This window comes from Miniopterus natalensis, chromosome 12, assembly GCF_054644295.1.
Source record: "Miniopterus natalensis isolate mMinNat1 chromosome 12, mMinNat1.hap1, whole genome shotgun sequence".
NCBI classification, from domain to species: Eukaryota; Metazoa; Chordata; class Mammalia; order Chiroptera; family Miniopteridae; genus Miniopterus; species Miniopterus natalensis.
In genome coordinates, this window is record NC_142092.1 from 73,287,729 (window position 1) to 73,308,361 (window position 20,633).

Consider the following 20,633-nt stretch of genomic DNA (forward strand, 5'->3'; position numbering starts at 1 on the left):
ATCATACTCCTCTTTGTAAGGAGTAGGATGCATACAACGGTCGGCTCACACTAAACAGTGTGGGTTTTGGAATTCCCTATTCTTTTAGCTAGTTTACGTGTGAGCCGTGTCCAGCTCACAAACCAAGCGCCATGTGGCGGTGCTGACAGCACATTACTTTGTGAGCTTCGTCTGTGGCAGTCTTCATCTTCTCGCTGACCCAGCTCTTGAGCTCATCAGAATCACGGAAAAACTGTTGCAAGTGGAAGGAATCGGCCAGCTGGGCCCGGCGGTACATGGCTCTCTCGTGCAGGGCGTTGCGGCGGCTCAACAGCTGGAAAACAAGGATTTCGTGAATCTCCAATTCTCACTGCCTGAGATTTCTAGCATGAGAGGCTACATGGCAACTTGCCTCAGAGGGAAAGAACCCGGGAACTTACCGCATCTCGGCGAGTAGCCACATCTTCCATGGCGTAGTGGTTGTTCTGGATTAGCTTGGTTGCAAATTCATCTAGTGCCTAGGAAGGAAGGAGAAGAGGTCTTTGCTGGCAAGGGGACTATTCCATAGCTTGGCCTCCAGAGAAAAGTAACTGCTGAACAGGCGACAGAACACTCTAAACCTTAACACAGGTCAAAGTTTTCAGATGACCTTCATCCCTGAACTTTTTTTTTTAATATATCTTTATTGATTTCAGAGAGACGAAAGGAGGGGGATAGAGAGATCGAAACATCAATGATGAGAGTCATTGATCGGCTGCAGCCCGCAACCTGGGCATGTGCCCTGACCGGGAATTGAACCCCGATCGCCTGGATCCTAGGTTGACGCTCAACCGCTGAGCCACGCCCGGCCGGGCCACCCCTGAACTTCTGAGTTGCTGCCTAATGTAACTGCTTAGCTATAACAATGTTATGCTGGTCCCACGCTGGATTGGAGATGCCAGCTGCAGTGTGATCTGACCTGTGTCAGATACAGGTTAAAAACCTTCCAATACCTACTTCTAAAACCTGCTGCTGCCCCGCTGGGCGTGGCTCAGTGGTTGAGCCTTGACCTAGGATCCAGGAGATAGGGGTTCAATTCCCGGTCAAGGCACATGCCCAGGTTGCAGGCTTGATCCCGTCGGGGGCCACGCAGGAGGTAGCAGATGAATGACTCACTCATCATTGATGTTATTATCTCTCTCCTCTCCCTCTTCCTTCCTCTCTCTCTGAAATCAATATATATTTGAAAAAAAGCAAAAAAAAGCTGCTGCTAATACTAAAGACCTTCTGACAGTCGTTATTTCTTAATTACTTTTGGTAAAAAGTAAGTCTCAGCCTGGAGGCTTACATCAGGAAAACGCTTTCATTGTATCAGGCTGTGCTGTCTCCCCCACAATGATGCATCAGGGTCACCCTGAGACTTCAACACCCACGGAGTGCCTTTCACCCAGATTCCCCTTCCAACCTACTCAGCCTTTCAGACAAAGAGGAGCCCCCAGGCTAATTTCGAGGATGGTTTGACAGCACCACCAAGAAGGTCTTACTGTGATCTTTTCCTCCTGGGCACTGAGGGATTTCTCGAAGTCCTCGTGCTTCTTGAGAAGCGCCTCCACACTGTCCAGGGAATCGCCCAGGTCCTCGTTCAGCAGGAATGCCTGGAAACGGGAAACAAGGCTCAGAGCAGCATCTGGCTCCTTTCCCCTCACAAAGTAGAGAGCAAAGGATACTGTGCCCAGAATACGAGGAGGAAAGCGATTCTCAGGCCATTAAACGTCTGGGGTCTCTCTGGGAAGCCCATAGCACTTCTAGAGGGTCCAACGACAGTATGAAACCCTGTCCCACGTTCTACCAACACTTTAAAAAAAAAGCTTTTGTTGCTTCTATTAAGATTTAGATCATGCATAATGCTAAGTTTCAAGGGAAAACATCTCCCGCTTAAAAAACAATTTCACACCATCACACTCATCTGAAAAATGGGGCCTAAGGGACCAACGTGACAGAGGCTGGCTCAGCCTCCCCTGTGATCCGAAAGGGGGATGATTCCTACACAAAACAAGTCACCATCTGCAGTGGGGAAGGGGGGGAAAGTAAAAAACATTTAGCAAGGGGCCCAGCCACAGTGACCTGTAATGACAATGATCTATTAACACTTAGATCGTTAATAAAAAAGAAGCAAGCTGACGCTCCGAGAGGCAGACAGAAACCAGGACGTGCTGTCCACTGGGCCAGCCAGGCCTCCCTGCTCACAAGTTACCTCCTGCTTGCTCATCCAGTTGTCCACCTGCTCAGTGTCGCGGTAGAAAAGCTGCAGGTCCATGCACTGCTCGTACTGCTGCCTGCGCAGCTCCCACAGCTCCAGGAGCGCGGCCCGCTCCTCCGAGAGCACAGCCAGCTGGGGAAAGCACGCGGGGGTGGGAGGGAGTCAGTCCCCATGCCCCCAACTCGGACGGAAGAATCACACCCCCTGTGGGCCAGCCAGTCGCGAGAACACAAATCCCAGGCAGCTTGTATGTTTATGCCGCATGTAAGAGGGATGGCCCTGTTCTAATTAATCCACATTTAATTTATTGCCACATTATCACAAGTTACTTCTGGTAAAATCACAAGGAAACCCGTAGGCAGAAGGAAAAGGGCATCTATCTGAAAGTGGGGTGGGGGAGCATTTGCCATCTTGCTCCCTGGCACATGTTACCATCTTGACTCCAATAAACTCTTTAAAAAAAGTTTCAAAAAAGAAAAATAAATGTGAGGCAGTATAAGTGGAGTAGGGTCTCTCAGTTGAGAAATGTCAATTGAGTGGGGAACTCCATAAAATATGTTAAGTGATTCGTGAATGCCCTAGATATAATTTTCAGGCTCCAAAGTTAATGACAATAAAGTGTCTTTGAAATATCTCTTCTTATTCTGTATATAGTATTTAAAAAGTTACCACTATCTAATGTTCCTCAGATAACCTTATACTCAAAGATACTTTGAAATTAAATATACCCATTAATTTGATCATATTTGGTTTCCTCTTGGCTCCAACAACTAACACGGGACTCAAGTTTCTGCAAAGCCTCCTTTAACCAGGAAATGTGTCACGTTATGTCCCAAGTAAATGAGACTCTGTTTAATCACCATGCTGCACACACATCGTTTCCAATGGAGAGGCTGCTCCTCAGCTTCCAGGTGAGTCCCTGTCTGGGTCTGCTCACACCCCACAGTGAACACAACATCTCATATTTAACGAGGGGTAGCAGCTGCTGACTCTTAGAGCGCCTCTTCTCCTCCCTTACCTTCTCCCTCACTTCATCAGAGGCGTAGTGACCAGCAGAGAGTAGGGCCTGGCCAGATTCGTCTGCAGATTTAAAGCTGTCTTCGTGAGCGTCAATTTCACCCTACGGGGGAAAAAGGCACAATTTACGCCCAGATCTTGCCAAAGAAAAACAAGCTGTTGAATTTCAAATAATCATCACATCAGAACATCACACGTGGGAAGGGGAAGGGGATGAGACACAGGGCCAGGCTTCCTGGTGCCTGTCTGGCCGCCACACAGGACAGCACTGCTTATTAAAAGTCCTTTCCCTACTTGCTCGCATGCCACCTGGTGTTTCCACACCTGCACAGGCTGAGATCTGTCTTCTGTCCCACTGGTCTACTTGTCTTCCACATGCCAAACAGTTTTGTTTACCGTGACTTTGGTCCCTGGTAGGGGAGCTACCCGTGAACAAATTTTCAACCACTCTGACTCCAAGTGCTACACGATGCACGATGTGCTCATGTCTTCACTTCTGGGGATCCTGGGACATTACCTTGTGCTCCTGATGCCTATCCAGAAGGGCTTCGGCCCCGGCCACGTCATTAGCAAGTTCGTCAGCATTGATGAGGGCTTTCATCTCAGTAACCCAGCTGGTAAGGTCCCGGAAGTCAGCAAGGAAGCGCTGCAGCCTGGGGAAAGCAACCAGAAGTCATTCAATGTTCCCAGTGGAGCTACAGCATGGAAAGCACAGCTCTGAGTTCTATGTTCTCAAAGTCTAACAAACCATACAAATCTCAGCCCTGGGAAATATGGGCTCTTTCTATTCGAAGAAAAGCAAGAGAAGGCCGAAGTTGGTCCCCTGAAACTGAGGCTCTGCCCAACACTACAATTCCCTAGTCTCATCCCTTAATCTCAACATCTTTGTCATTCCTCAGTTCAACCCGACTAGTAAATCAGAAGCACTCCTTCCGTTTCCAACCCTTGATTTTCTCAATTTTGCCAGAGTTTCCTGTCGTGCTCACATTGCCAAAGACTACTGGTCATAATACAGTGAGACAGGATGGAAAAAAGGTATTTAAGTTGTAAGTATTATGTGCGCGCACACACATAGGATAAAGTTGCCAGTCTCTAAACACACAATACAGGTAGGAAAAGGTGACATGCATTTTCTTAGTAGAGGAAACGGGGCCTCCAGAAGCTCTCAGCGTGGAGAACGGACACTTAACCCTGCCCTCCTCTCTCCTCAAGTCCCACGTTTTGGGCTGCTGAGCACAGGAGGCGTTCCTACCTGTAGGAGTCGTTGAGCCGCGTGTGTCTCTCGGCCGCCAAGGTGCGGATCTGCTCCCAGTTTGTGATCAGCTCCTCACGCTTCACCTGAATCTGAGTGGCGCTCAGTGGGTGGGCCTGTTGCAGGCGGTCAGCCTCGGCACACAGGGCTTTGACCTGGAAACACACTCTGTCAGAACTGCTCTCCTGACCCTTGGAGACTCACGGTATCAGCTGCCTTCAAAACCCACCTTGTCCTCTAATGCAGCCAGATCTCTCTCCAAACCCTCGTGCTTCCGAAGCAGAGCCTGAACACTGGCCAAGTCTCGGCCGAAGTCATCAGAGGCCATTAACTGCTCCTTCTCCTTAATCCAGCTGATGGTCTCGTCCACATCCCTGCAGAACAGAGGCGCCACCAATGCCAGACCCGGCCAGCTCCGACCCCTCCAAGTAGAGGCCCTGCCCGCCACCCCCGTGCTACCTGTGGAAGCGCTGGACCTCCGCGGCTCCGAGCAGCCTGCCCTGCCTCTGCAGTGCCAGCCCCTTCAGCCGCTGCCAGGCCGCGCTCACCTCCTCCTGCTTCGTCCTCACCAGCTCCTCCTCTGGGTGCTGCTCCTGGACAAGGAAGGGGACAGGGAGTGCCTGCGCCCACATCTCAGGCACCCCAACCAGTCCCCTGGGTTAGCTCCCAGTGGGAGCTGCTTCAGCAAATCCCCCTCCTCCTGAAGGTGGCCTGGTTCCCTGTGCAACAGAGTGAAGCTCATTCCGAGAGCTGTGCCCTCCTGGGGTCTAAGGGAGGAGCCCTCTCTCTTGGGGCGAGGGTGCGGGGTCTACACAGTGGTCCCGAGCCTCAGCACTGAGCTGTGTGAACAGGTGCGGCTTGCCTCCGGGCACGCCGTCTCGGCGCACCTGTCAGGACGGGCATTCCTGATGGGAGCATGGGCTCCAGGCTTTGTTCCACACAATGTGGGAGAAATTGCTCTAATGCATCCTTCCCAACCCACCACATTAAAAAAAAAAAAAATCAATATAACATGTCCAGTAATAAAATGAAGCATTTCAGGGTTCTGGGGTCCATCTGTGAGACCTTGGCCTCACTGCTCCTAAGTCCCACTGTGGCCTGGCCCAGGGCTCAGGGGCAGCACACCTGTCCCTGGAAGGGTGAGAATTTCTGACAAATGCTGGCTCTTCTCTCCCTTCATCATTAATTAGAAAGGGAGCAAGTACCAGGCCTGAGAGATCCATACATTAAAGATGAGTACCCCAAACTTAAATTTCCAAAAAGCAAAAATGGCCCAGCTCCATCCACTTGGTGTCTGTGGAGCACCTGACCCCTGCAGTGAAAGGCGAGAGTAGGAAGCAGCATGCAGGACTGCACAGCAGGCAGTGGGAGGCTGTGTCACTCCCTCTAACAGTGCCAGTACCAGCGGAGAGCCTGTGCATCACAAGGCCCCGAGCCCCCAGAGCATCCAGGGAGAAGGAACCATGTGCAGTGGACACCTGCCAACCTAAGCAGCATTCACCACCACACCCTTGTGGGAGAAAGCCCAACACCAGCTCTAGCAGCCCAATAAAAGCTTTCCAAGTCCTAGTTGAACGTGGGTGGAAGAAACAGATTAAGTGAACTCCGCCCTCCTGCACATACAAGTTAGGAAGCCTCTCTAACATAGGAGCAGCCGGTGATGCTGCCGCACTTGGATGTGACGAGGCTCAGACATGCTTACCAGAACAGCCACTCAGAAGGCGGGGGCCCAGTCGCCAAAATGTTCTAAGACTCTAGACTGTTCCTGTAACCATGTGCTGAGTAGCACTTTGCTCTTTACCTGAATGAGTTTGGCAGCAAACTGGTTCACTTCATTAACTCTCTCTTCATGGGCAGCCATATCTGTCTGGAACTCTTCAAATTTCTTCTGTAAAACCTCCACGTGCTCCAGGTCCTGGCCCAGCTCCTCAGAAGTCACAATTGCCTCCTATTTGGGGACCACAACAGAGCCACAGTCACCGACCAGCACTTGGTGACAGCAGCCCAGGACTCATGACACTACACGCGGGGCAGGCCTGACAGCTATGGTGGATGCATTTTTCTGTGTGGTTTGTAAGTTAGCTCCTCTCCTAGTCAAGATGCTTAGCTGAAAGCATTTTGATGTAAACAGATAAGACAAGACTTGGCAGCAGCTGGAGATACACTGTCCCACAGCCACCCCTTCCACTAACCCTGGCCCTCAACGCAGACCAGGGGTCTCTTCCCTTTCTTCCCGCAAGGCTCACTCAGCAGACCTTCTCCTCAAATGTACCTTGTCGTTGATCCAGTCCATCACGTCCTCACACTCTCGCAAGTACTGCACCAGCTTCTGGGCCTGCAGCAGCTTGACTCCTTTCTCCCGCATCTTCTCTAGGAGCAACTCCCACTGGCGGTGCAGCTCCAGCAAACGGGTCTAGGTGAAAATCCAACCCCACACATTACACCCGTTCCCATGGGAGCTGCTCTTCCAGAGAGTTCCACCAAGTCAGAAAACTCCTGGAACCCAAACAAGTGTTTTAAAAAGATAATCCGTGAGCTGAGAGGAAATCGCAAACTGAGGTTAGGAAAAGCATCCACTTTGTAGTGGTGTCGTGATTCTAAATACTGACCTTTCACAAGTACATTATTCTAGTTTCCTAACGGAATTATTATCAATTATTGATTTATTCTTTGTAAGTAGTGTTACTAGTTATTACTGTATTACTAAACGGGATTCCTAGGTCAGGAGACTATCAGGGAAAGAAAGATGAGGAACTGACATGGAACCTCAGCAGAAATATATTCTGAATTCATGATGGTGAAGAGAAAGACAAAACCAGAGGTCCAACAGGCATCATAAATGTAAAGAAATAATTACGAGGCCTGGGACAACCTCAGTATAACAGTATTACGCCCTGAAACGTAATCAGCTGTCAAAAAGGATTCTTGGGAGAAAAAGTTTTGGAGCTTCTGTGAAGAGAGAGTGTTTGCAGCACAATACGTCTCAGGTCAGGTTTATTTCAAATTTCACCCAAGTGGCAGCCAAAGGCCCAAACATTCACTTCCCAGCATCTTTGGGTTCTCACAGCACAGTCCCAGTAAGGGCTTGTCAAGAACTGGGGGAAATTGATGGCCAATTCAGGCTCAGGTACTGCATTCTCGTATTCTGATCCAATCTTGGTGTGTGGACTGTGCCTACCCAAGATACTGGGAGTTCCGTGTAACACTGACAGACACACGACGACACAAAGGTTAAAGCTAACAGAGAGAAGTCTGGGATCCACCCATCGTTGAGCGTTGGGATGCCACTCCCAGACAACTCAAACCTGAACGCCATGGAGAGTCAACATGGGTGGAGTCTCTTAGAAACAAGTTGTGTTTCACTTGAAAGGAGAAAGCAGTGGGGGGAAAGTAAATGTTCACACAGTCATTCCCACCACAAGGGTGAGGCGGAGCCAGGACTGGAGGAAGTGAGAGGCATTCCGAGGAAGGGGAAAGGCACCACAGCAACTCACACTCCACCTACTCGGATGTGGGACCCGATGTGGGTGGCGGTGACTATGGGGCGCCACGCTGTCCGGTACGGTGTGAAAGTCTAAACCAGTGACAGACAGGTTACCCGGGACACACACAGCCTCCCCACTCCCCCCACCTCCATGTCATCCTGCCTGCCAAACTGACTTACTAAGCTATGGAACCAGATAAAAATACAAGCCAGGATCAACATGGGAACTATGAGCATGAAGTAATGATGGAAGAGATGAAATGAGAGCCCTTTGCTCAAATTAAAAACAGGCCACAGAAGCTAGAAAACCTGATCCTCAGGGGTCCATCATCAGTTTGTCCCAAACTTCATTGCACACCCTCAGTGAAGAACTAGGCCAGGCCTGTCCTAGGACTGAAACAACTTCCCCATCGCTGGTGTGTCTGAGCTTGTCAACACTGCAGGTCAGAGGGAGTCCAGCTTCACAAGCTCACTATTGTTTGAGAGCATGAGTGGGCAGAGGCAGGGCACTTAAATACTCGTAAAGCTGACAGCATGGAGGAGAGAGAAATCCTGATCGACTCGGTTAGCTTTCCAGCAGGGGCCTGAGCAAGCAGCCTATGGCTCCAGGGAAGCAGCACAGCTGTATGTGCAGGAGGGCAGAGTGTCGGGGGAGGGGGGGCTGGAGAAACAGATCGAGGAGAAACACGGAGGGAAGTCTACAGACATGAAACACAGACTGGAAAAATAAAGCAAACACTGTGCCGAGAGGAGAGGATGGACCGAGACTGCAGCTGTCACCTGTGGGCTGCATGAATATGGGTGACTCAGAGTCCTCTGTGCCTGCTCCTGCCCCCGAACCTCTGTACTGCGGGGATCAGGGCTGCTCTGTACTACGGGGGTCAGGGCTGCCTTGCTGGCTTGCAGAGATTAGAGACAACAGATGTAAAATTCCTAGCAGGGCGTTTGCACTTAACAGCTACTAACAACTACTCAAGTCAGAGCCAAAAGCACTTTAAAATGTTGTTTTAATAAGATTGCTAAGCAGGGAAGAGGGTCTTCCTGACAGACCTGATGGAGTGAGGCTGGGCTGGGTCTCCCACCCCTAGATTAATCACTGAAGTCAGTATCTGATCCGTTTCTCAGGCTCGACTCTGGTTTTACTACGACAGGGCAGCCCTTACACTCTGGGCAAACGTCTATCAGGGAAACAGGCCTGCTAGTTCCATCCACTACAAGCTGCATACAACGTAGTAGGAGAGTGGCAGATAAGTATTTGTATTTATCTGCAGAGACACTTACCACATTAGCTTAATAGGTTAAATGTAATTAAGTAATTGGTCACATGGCATTTAAAATTTAATTTAATTTCTATTTACAATCATTACAATCATTAGTTATTAATAACAAGAATAAGGCTGTCAGGTCTTTGCTCTGAAACTGCAAAGTACAGCAGAGTGAGAGAGACAAGGATTTACTGTTGAAAACCCCTGGACCAGAACCCAAGGGAATGAAACCTCCAGTGGACACCAGGGAACAGTGGAGGGTGGAACAGTTCTAGCGGGGCCTAAGGCTGCAGCTCTGTCCTCACCTTCGGGATGGCCCGGACAAGTGAAGGACTGAAAAGGCAGGTCCCTCAACAGGATGGGATTCTAGGCAACCAAGAACAAAGCATGAAGAGAAATACAAAGTCAGTCAGTGTGCACACCTCATCCTAAAGAGGCTATTAAAGCGGAGGAAGACCAATTACGGCCCCAACTCCAAAGAACCAAAACAAGCCAGATCAGAGTCTGAGGACTTCTGCTTCAAAGTCGGTCACATCCCCTGGTCACTGACCAACAGGTGCCAAGTCATTCTTTATAGCTGGACCTTTAACTGGCTTGCTGGCTAGACCTCAGTTACCCCAACATCCAGAGAGCAAGCTTGCCAATAGTTTTCTTTTTCAAATATATCTTTATTGATTTCAGAGAGAGGAAGGGAGAATGAGAGAAAAGGACAGAAACATTGATGAGAGTCACTGATTAGCTGCCTCCTGCACGCCCCCTGCTGGGGATTGAGCCAGAAACTGGGGCATGTGCCCTGACCGAATCGAACCTCGATCTCCTGGATCCTAGGTTGATGCTCCACTGCTGAGCCACACCAGCCAGGCCAGAGAGCTTTGTTTATAGTGTCTGTGATTAGTCCTGTTCACCTTTATGTCCTAATCCCTAAAAACTCACTGATGTCAAGACTATGCTCTCCCATCTACCTACCAACTGTAGATGGTAACAGCGTAATTACACAAACTTCTCTGAAGTGTAATTACATTCTGATTTGTTTCAAAAGGAGAATGAATATTCATGTCCTCAGTTGTTTGTAATCACACTGAACCATTGCATTACAAAGATGGGAGCTGGGAAACCCTTTAGTTCATCTCTTTAGGAACCAGATGTACACATGAGGGCCACCCTTCCCTACCAGGCACCAGTCTTACTCACCCTTATGGTTTCAGATGCAAAATGCCCCTCAGAGATCATCAGGTTTCCAGTTTCATCCAGCTTGACAATGGCTCCTGAGTTGGCCTGCACTTCAGCCTCAAAGGCCTGATGCTTCTGAAGCTTGCCCTGGTGGGAGGCCAAAACATGAGCCACAGACGCAGCCACTCAGCACTCAGTATTGTTTTTCCCCACCCCCTCCAAATTTCTCCCCTCCTGAATCCCACTCCCTCTAATGAGGGACACATCACTCAACACTGTACCCATCCCCCTGCCTGCTCAATTCCTCAAATATTCTGACTGCACCTATACTGGCCCTCCGTAAGCTTGGCCACTGAGGACCACCAACTTTGTAGGTAAGATGCTACAAAATATCCTAATATTACTGTCAGGAAATGAGCTGTTGTATGGACAACCAATCAAGTCTACAGAGCCATACTGACCGTCTTCACAGCATATAGTGTTTACCCTTAAAGAATTCATCCCATTCACTCATGATATAATATATATATATTATTTAAAAAAAAATTTTTTAATGTATTGATTTTAGAGAGGAAGGAAGGGGGAGAGAGGGGACAGACAGGAATATCGATTTGTTGTTCCACTTATTCATGCATCATTGGTGTGTTTTTAAATATAACTTTATTGACTTCAGAGAGAGGAAGCGAGAGGAAGGGAGATGGGGGAGAGGACGGAGAGAGATAGAAACATCAATGATGAGAGAGTCATTGATCGGCTGCCTCCGGCACGCCCCTGACGGGATCAAGCCCGCAACCCGGGTATGTGCCTTGACCAAGAATCAAACCCCAATCGCCTGGATCCTAGGTTAACGCTCAACCACTGAGCCACGCCTAGCCGGGCTCTGTCTTTTTTTAAACAGTTTTGCTAAGGTACAATCTACACCATAAAATTAACTTTTATGTAGAATTCAATTATTTTTAAAGGCTTTGCTTTGGACAGTGAACTAGTTCTTTCTCGTGTCTGATCTACGTCCTTCTTGCTGCCCAATCTCTCGAGGTCATAATTAAGTGACCTACTTGGTATAACTTTTAGGCAAAAGCATTTGTTCTTGAATTTTGGCACAAATCTCATGGAGATCATACACACCTGCAAATTGGTTGGGTCTTTGTAATTCTCATCTGACGCGATCTGAAGTTTCTCCTGAATCCATTTCTCCAGTTCCTCAGCATCTCTTTGGAAAAACTGGAATCGATAGGAATCCTCAAGCTTCTGACGGCGAAGGGTCGAGAGCTCCTTGAAGCGGTGGTACCTGTCCAGGACCTGCTGCCGCCGCTCCTGGATGTCCTCTGCCGTTTCCAGCACGCGGACCCCACTCGGGTCCATTTTCTGAAAAGACAGAATGCCCTGAGGTAAGCACAAGACACCAAAATAGGTATAATGGCATCAGCTTCTCGGAAGAAAGCGACCAGACACCCTGGCAGACACGTGCTCCTCAGAATCCAACAACGGAGCAGACCCTGCTCCTCTGCAAAGCATAACCACCTACTCACTGGAACACCTGCCTGCAGGGACCCCTCATGAGATGCCTAGCCCATGGCAAGGAAACCAGGGAGAAATGTGAATAGGAGGATGGTTTACACTTTCAATTCCACAAGAGCTTTGAGGATTCAAAGGAAACACTGACTTTAGTACTCAAAGAATTACTGAGAAATCTATTCAAAAGTCCTTTCACCTGGCCTGTGTATTTCACTGCGTGGAAATTAAATAGAATCTATCTTTACTTAAGTCAGCTTTTCTATCTTTCTAGATCTCAGCCTGTTATTCAATGAAGAAAAAGAAATGATTTAAGGAACTGAGTCCTGAACATGGATAACCAATAGACTTTTCCTAGTCAAAGTAGCTGATTTCTTGGTCCTGCCAAAACCAAAATGTCGATCCTACAGTCTTCCGGCCCCTTGAGAGCCTGGGCAACGGGCAGGCTGAGTTCATCTGAAAGTTCACAAGTAAAAAAAAAAACAGTGTATCTTTAAAAACTAGTGTGGTTAAACATTTACCCTACTCTATGCCTTCCTGTTACTGGGGAAAGCAAGGAGACTACTAAATTCAGCATTAATATCAAGTTCACAAACACAAGTTAGCTGGGTAGGTGGTACTTCCCATAACACTCAACCTGCCCCAACTTTAAACCCTCAGATTTCTGGACAATTTCATCAAATTCTAATGTCGAAAAGAAACCCTCTCCTATTTATGAGAGGAACCCAGAACGTGCTACCTGCTCTTATCAGGAATAAGCCATTTTACCCTCTAACCAAGGAGCGTCACGAAGGAAATAGGTACAGGTTAACGGCAAAGAGCTTCTGAACTGGTTTATAACTCGTGCCCTCGCAGGACCCACCTTCCCTCTCTCTGCCTCAACCTCCTAGAAGGACTAAAGATGGCAGGCGAAAATGAGACGGTCCCAAGGCCCTCCCAGTTTTAAAATTATACTCTACAGAGAAGGTGCTGAGGTCTGGTAAAGAAGCCAACCAGAAAAGCTTACTGGTCTCTCCAGCTCTCATTCTATAATTTATTTATACAGGCATCATAAAACTTGTTACCCAGGAGCCATTTGAGAGCTCTTCCTGACTGGATGAGGCGTGGCAGTGGGTGAGGGTGCCCCCACCCCCACATCCAGCCGAGGGGAGCAAGACTAGAGAGGTCTGGGCCAGGTGCACGGTTCCAGCTCTTAGGGATTAAAGCAGCTCTGAGGGGTCTGCACCATCCTCTAAGGACCACCTTCCTATGAGGAGATGACCTTCCGGAAAGAGAGCACAAGGAGATTTTCAACTGTCACCGCTCCTCCCAGATGATGCCCACGCTTTAACCACTCATGTTTGCTGTGTTGCTTTTCTCCCACAAAGTCTGACTTATTTTACTATAAAAGAAATGCCTTCTTTGCTGTGTCACGCCCAGGCCTTAAACCTTTATGCTGCCTCTGAGAGAGGGAAGAACCCACCTTGATGGGGCCCAGCACACCTGACTGACCTCACCCACGCCTCCGCCCTCCTGGCAGAAACATTCTTCCTCCTCCCACACACGATCCTCTTTAAAGACTCCAAGCAGCCACCTGCACAGGCTTCCTTTGCCTAGAATGTCCTCTGCCCCTTCTGTGCCTGGAAAACTCCTACTTATACCTCTTTACCCAGCTGAAGAGATTAAGCTATAGGATCTTGCCTCCTTACCGCTATACACATTGCTCCTTCCTTCCTCTCCCTCAGATTTAATCATGCTTTTCTGTAGGTTTACAAAACTCGTATATAAGTCCTACAGTACAATTAGACTGTGCGCTCTAATCCTTGTATCCCGATGTCTAGCACACAAAGGTGATTAAGAAATGTTTGTTGAATAATGACCGAAGGGCATGCATAGCCCCCAATTCATTTTGTAAAGAGCCGGGAGAGAGCTCAATAGTCTACCCATTTCATTTTCCATGTGGTCAAACTGGGATTGCATCCAGGTAAAAGCCAGATGCATGGCAAGAATCGCAAACCAAGACTGTGCTAACTGAAGCTACAACCAGGTGGCACCTGAGCAGCAGGCCTGGGTCCCAAATCCTGGACGAAGCCACATGGCAGTTTATTCTGAGAAGTCAGCTGCTCTTTTCACTCTGGTAGGTGGGACCTCAGGGAAATAAAGCTAAGTGTCCGCTCGGAGCAGAGCTTCTGTAACAACACCGAGTTACAAGGCAGTTCTGGTGGACACTGCTGCCGCCAGAGGTGTGTCAGCCTCTGCTGAGGAAGGCGGATTCCTGACAAGACCACCACCATCAGCAGCCATGGTGAAAAGAATGGAAACAGACTCTTTTCACTGACCTGCACTGTCTGCTCCGACTGTATCTCACACCACCTCCCACCAACCGTAAGTGACGGGCCCTGGGCAGGGTCCACTTCCCAGCTCAGAAAGTTCCCTTTGCAGAAATGTTCTTTTCTCCCTCTCCCACCCCACCATCCACCACCACACAAAGCCCTGCAGGCGTAAAGCAATGTCTGGTCCTATCTGAAATCCTCACCCCCTCGGTGCTCCTCTTTGAGCACCATCGCATTCTGCCATGTCATTACTGGTCCTCCCTGCCGTTTTGGTAAGTTTTTAGGGAATTTAGAGTTCCCAAGGAACTATAAAAAGCCTCATCTTACTCTCTGACCACAGAACTTGGTGCACATTAGTCAGTTATATCCTAAACTGGGAAACAGAGAAATGCTATCAGCTCACTGTTACATATACAGGACACAAGGTCACACCTACTAGCAGGTCGCAGAGCCTCGGGTGACGCAGGATGTTCTGGTTCCCAGACTAGCATGCTAGGCTCAGTGGTCCTGAACATGACTGGACAACATACTCTTTACAGATACTGTTTGGTTATTTAATTATTCCTCACACTGCCTCTTATCTTATACATCCCCACTCTGGAGGGGAAAAGGGGGGGAGGAAGATATATTAATTATTAAACTGCCTATATTATTTTTAAATACATTTTTATTGATTTCAGAGAGAGGAAGGGAGAGGGAGAGAAACATCAATGAGACAGAGAGTCATTGATCGGCTGCCTCCTGCACACCCCCTGCTGGGGATTGAGCCTGCAACCTGGGCATGTGCCCTGAAGGGGATCGAACTGGCAACTTCCTGGTGCATGGGATGACACTCAACCACTGAGCCACACTGTCTGGGCTTAGGGTTTTTTTCTTTTAAACTGTCTCCCCCTTAGTAAACAATTAAGGTTAAAAAGAATACATAGCCCCAGTGGGGTGGCTCAGTTGGTTGGAGCACTGTCGTGTAAACCAAAAGGCCTCTGGTTCGATTCCTGGTCAGGGCACATACTTAGGTTGCAAGTTTGGCACATACAGGAGGCAATCAATAGATGTTTCTCTCTAACTCAATTTTTAAAAAAAGAATAATTTATAAACTTCCTTTGTTCTCATTCCTCAGGAAACAGTTAATATGGGAAAACAACAGGAAATTGTGTCTAATTTGCTTGCTTACAGGACTTTCTTGTAAAGAAATGCTCCAAGGGAGGTCCAGTATGTCTGAGACAATACCTACACTGCACTGAGCTCCTGCAAGGGGCTATCTTCAGATTAACATCTGGCCTGGCCTGCTTCCTCACGTCGCAGGATTCACTGCCTTTCTGAAGTCCTTTAGCTGCTATGGAAATTTCCAAATCACATCGGGGATTTTTTCATTGAAAAAAAGAATCCCCAACATATCACTGCACAGGTTCCACCTGAGCAGTCCCCCTGCCTGGGTAAGCATGCTGATTATGCCCTACCAATCCAGGGGACGGTCCAGCGAGGCCCTGTTGAAATTAGCCAACCTAAAGGCCCCCTTTGTCACCCAGTGAAGTACAACGAGTCAATTCTAACCAAGTGCTCTGGTACGGCAATAATGAACTCTCTCCTGCAGATCAGCTGGCGCGGGTGGGAGCGCAGCCAAGCCTCCCTGGCGCCTCTGGGGAGCTGGGCATGAGAGGCGTCCCTGCTCCCCCAGGCTGTCGGCATTCCAAACGTGCATCTGCGTGATTACAGGAGCCTATGTTACAGGTTGATGAGAACCATCCCCAACCTGATAGGGAGCTGCCTCTAGTTCATCTATACAAGCTCCCCGTTTCTTTTTGTTCCTTAAAGGGTATTGCTGTAGAGTACATTAAACACAGGAAAATTTTCATTATCACCAAGAACTATTGCCACCCAAAGGTGCTATATAACGGCTCACCCAAAACTGTGTGAGAGAGGGAGTGGAATTCCTCGGGCTCTGCCTGTGCACAGCCTTCCCTTCTGGGCTGAGGCCCCTGCCTCGAAATATGCAGCTGGCTGGTAAGGCAGGGGCCCAGGAGAACCCACAGAGAAAGGTCCAGGCTGTTCCCAGCCTTAATGGGGTTAGCGCCTCTGAAGAGCTAGAAAACAAGACTCTGGGAAAAGTGCCATTAAAGAGCAATCTGCAACCACACCCATTCCACTATCTGTCTAGAAACTCCACAGGAGCCCACTCCCTCGGACCACAATCAACTGACTGCTTATCTAAAAGCAGCCCATCAGCTCTGATTTTGCCAGTCAAGTATAGTCTGCACACGGAGAGGGAGGGAAATGAATGCAGTCTCTGTATGTTTAAGGACAGCTTCCCATTTAAAGTGACCGAAGAGATCATGTTTTTGCAAATACCGCTAGGCAACGCGGAGGATGCAGGCTTGTACCGAAGCTGCAGTGCAGCAGTCAGAAGCCTGCTGCATCACTCAGCAAGTCATGTGAATGATCTCAGGGGATAAAACAGGAATTACAACCATGTCCTCTATGGTAACCAATAAAAAGAACCCATCAGCATTCTCACAACACTGCTTGGTCTCCGGAAGAAAGAGAGGTGTCTAAGAATATGAGTCTGGGCTAGGACGTTCTAGTTCAATCCAAAGATATAACATACCTAAGAATGGCTCATGTCAAAACAAATTCACACACATTGCCAACTGAAGACAAGAGTCCTAATAATGAGGCCAGCCATTAATACATACCTTCATCCTTTCTACAAATGCCAAGAGACAGCTGTTTGAGGCAGTTTTTGGTACTCGGATAATTTTTAAATGCTTTAACCTAATCTACAGAAGCCATATGCCCCACTGTGTCTTTGGAGGGTGGGAGAGGCAGTGGGTGGGATGGACACTGTGTTAAGCAACAAAGAAGACCGCAGATACAAACATCTTCAAAGGCCACATGCTTTGGCCTCTGTCCACTTGGAGCCTGCAATGAGTGTTCAGGGCACCCTCATCCCGGCCTGGGAGTGGGAGACCTCAACTGCCAGTGCCTTTAAGGAACCTCAGAAGAGCATAAAACTGTAGCAAAGAGGAAAGGAGTTGCCCTTTAAAACCAAGCGCTGGGACTGCTGGCATTTCCACAGGCTGAGCATGCCCGGTGCAGGCGGCCTTTGGAATACTACACAGTGAACTCCGACTACAGGCAGGACAGGGATTTTAGGGACTAACAGGCTGAAGAGATCCTTTGGCTCCATGGAAAAATTCAACATCACCCAAAGCGAAGGTCACAGAAACCATTCGTCAGTTTTGTTTTTGTTGCTTAGTCAGAGCTCAGAGGTGAAGAACTGACAATGCCCTCTTCCCATGGCTTATAAAGCCAACTTTTACCAAATCTTACATTTCTGAAGCAAGAGAACTTTATATCCATGGATGTGAAAAGGCCCACCAGAACAAACCACCAAAGAACTGGGTTAGCACCGATAGCAATTTTATACCAACTCCTTGTCAGATCAAATGAATTAACCCCAAAAAACAGCTCAGCTGCAGATCTTAGTGGCAGATCTGCTGGTAAGCAGAGAAGTAATTACACAAATTAAGAGTTTTGACCACGAAAAAAATATCTTTGTTTAAACCACATTCCATCAGACTGTGGATCTGCATGTCAGCCCTCAAATTGATGGACTCATTCCAGCTCATTAGCCAGATTCCGCAGAGGTGAGCAGGGACTCAGCTTTAGGAAAGCTAGTCTCAGACTGCACTGCATCAAAACCCAGATGTGCAGAGCACAGCTGCGAAAACTTCTGCATGTCCCTCAAATATTACACCTTGCTGCTACTTACCTGTTAACCTGTAAAATTCAGATGAGAGGTACATAAGTGCAAAATATCGTTACTGAGATTCAAAACAGGAGGAAAGTATAATGTGGCCCATTTTTATAAACCTCGTTTAAATAATTAGCCAGTCTGATTTATAAAAGGGCTTGCGTTGGATTTATCCCATAATCGCTAGACATTTGCAAAGCTTGTATTTCTCCTTATAGGATAGCAAGACATTAATTTTAAGCATTTTTTCCTTTTTGAAAAGGGTCCAATTTAGCAAACACTCAAAAACTGTACACAAACACAACAAATATATAATGAATTAAAAAAAGAAAGAAAACGCAAGCTCCACTTCATTACAAGGATTATGGCGGAAAAAATAAGTCAATGCGAACAGGAAACCCAAGTTGACAATACTTGTCAAATTTAAAAATATTATTTTCACTACATGTTTTCAGATTATTTTTTCCAGATACCTAAAATGATCTGTTTAGTCTCTTGGTTCTTAAGAACCAAGTAGCCATCAATAAAAAAACATAAAACAGCAAACACTACATGCAAACACCAGTAGGGTGATAAGAAATATGTTCATGCCTTAAAGAGAGGAAGGTAAAAAACAGGAGGCTTTGGAAATTTTAGAATGAATTTAAGATTTCTGTTCATATAACAGCCAAAAAAAAACATGAAACAAAACCGCTAACAGAAACCGCAACAGAGAAGTCATGCAGGCGGAGGCCCCCCTCTCTTTGGATCATTCAACTTCTTTGACACGAAAGTGTCCTCACTGCAAACCAGGCAAAACGGAAGCAGCACATTTCCTGCATGCTGGTCAAGTACCTGGACTCTGCGCTTACGAAACGATGACAACATGACGGAGGAATGCAGAGTCTAAAAGGACGGGCAGAGCCAGATAGCAAGCTCCTGAGGGCAGACGGGACAAATCATTTCAAACTGAAGAAAACAGATCTTTAAAAATATACGAATACAGATAAAATTCAAACTTCAGAGAGTTTCCCAGCACCTTCTAAATCCCACCAGGGATTTAACGTGTGTAGAGAGAACCAGGGTTATCCGGTCTTAGCAGTTCGTCTAAATGGGCTACCGCAGCCAAGTCACACCCCCTATGGGCCTCAGTTTCTCCACTTTTCAAACAAAGTAATAATACTGAATATACTTTCTAACACTAAAAGTTCCGATGAATTGAGATTCCTAAGACTGAATGAGTCCTAATCCTCCTTCCATTCAGTAACAAAACAGTGTAATTTCAGAAACAAGAAAAGCAGCAAAGCTACAAAGACCAGACTTGGGCCTGCTTTACTGGTCCACTTCCACTGCAAAACACCGTTTCCTGTTGAAAACAGGTACAAGAGGAATGTGCAAAAAAGGTGGATGGAGGTACAAGAGCAGCTGCTCCAGTCCACTGGCCCGGCCATCAGCTGTGCGTGCTCCCCCTGCACTTCTGGGGTCAGCATCTGCTACCAGGGCACCACATTCTTCTTCCCAATCCCCCCTCAGCTGATGGACCACAGCTGACAAGCTGCAGCAGACCCCGCTGCATAACCAGCGGAGTCCTCAGAGAGCCCACACAGGACTGATTAGGAGGCAGGCCTGGTGCCCACTGTCCTCCGTGCAGGCTCAGCAATGACAGCGCTGTGGACTATTTCTGGCATCCACCTCTCAAGATCCGCAGTGGGCCCCTCCCTTTGGGATGAAGGTAGGTGAGGAAAAGCAGAGAAAATTCTAACCCAAGGAACCACCTAAACCTCTTCGCCAGATTGCGTGACGAGCTCAAATTAGAGCCAATGGCAGGCAAGTTTTCTCGTTATTAGATGACTAAGAAACCCACTGCCAGACACGAAAAGCGTGTCTGAGAATGCCATCGAGCTGATGGCCAGCACTAAGAGCTGCCTCACGTCCAGGACGAGTCTCTCCATCTCGGTCCCTGGGTAACAGCTAACACACTTTGAGGGTCCTTTGAGTAATTACTGGCCCAGTTACTAAAAAGGGCTCATTGTTAATTTCCTGCATAGAGGCTCTCACTGTGGCACATTTTTCCCCCTGCAGCACATTTTTTAAAACTTTGACTTCAATTTGACCTTTCAAAATCTGAGACATCAGCTTCAACAAAAGGGAAAATAAATGGCGGGTTTGCAGAGCTGGACGGCTTCATACAATGCAGTGTTCCCACTGCTGTTCTGAAGATTTTGTTTCCTGGCTGCAAGACACCCCCACCCTTCCATCTTCAACATAGTCTGTTTTAGTCAAGTCCAATTGCTATGACGACGCAATTTCTCAGCACATAATGAAAATGCTTCGCATGGTCTCTCCTCTACTCCTCCCTAACAGCCATGATGGTAAGTTTTTCTGAAATATCACGTTGAAGGCAGAACAAAGGGCTGGCAGGTTCCAGGACCTATTACATAAAAGATGGGATGAGGTGCTTGCAGCCATTCAAGCATCTTCTCAACACAGATTTTTTTTTTTTTTTTAATCTATTAGGGCTTTTAATTTAAAACATATTCAACCCTTAACCTTAACAAGCCCTTTATTTAAAATGCATTTTACCCCAGTACATCAAAGAGACTTTTCAAAAAAGCAATTTTCTTTGGGAAACATCAAATTCAGGGACGACTTTCCGACAAAAGGCTGCTGTCA

At 47.7% G+C, this 20,633-nt stretch overlaps 1 protein-coding gene across 1 annotated transcript in view; it reads right to left on the reverse strand.

Moving 5' to 3' along the window:
* The window catches only part of SPTAN1 (spectrin alpha, non-erythrocytic 1), a 53,734-nt gene extending 34,322 nt beyond the window's left edge, over positions 1-19,412 (reverse strand). Inside the window, exons 1-14 of the mRNA XM_087823053.1 lie at positions 18,816-19,412; positions 11,532-11,771; positions 10,428-10,553; positions 6,760-6,900; positions 6,289-6,435; positions 4,947-5,080; positions 4,717-4,861; positions 4,488-4,642; positions 3,753-3,888; positions 3,237-3,338; positions 2,213-2,350; positions 1,503-1,613; positions 420-497; positions 158-313 (exon numbers count right to left, since the gene is read on the reverse strand). Coding sequence (XP_087679179.1) covers positions 158-313; positions 420-497; positions 1,503-1,613; positions 2,213-2,350; positions 3,237-3,338; positions 3,753-3,888; positions 4,488-4,642; positions 4,717-4,861; positions 4,947-5,080; positions 6,289-6,435; positions 6,760-6,900; positions 10,428-10,553; positions 11,532-11,771; positions 18,816-18,848 — 1,842 coding nt within the window. The 5' untranslated portion in view covers positions 18,849-19,412. The remainder of the gene's footprint in view (positions 1-157; positions 314-419; positions 498-1,502; positions 1,614-2,212; positions 2,351-3,236; positions 3,339-3,752; positions 3,889-4,487; positions 4,643-4,716; positions 4,862-4,946; positions 5,081-6,288; positions 6,436-6,759; positions 6,901-10,427; positions 10,554-11,531; positions 11,772-18,815) is intronic.
* Positions 19,413-20,633: the final 1,221 nt, after the last annotated feature.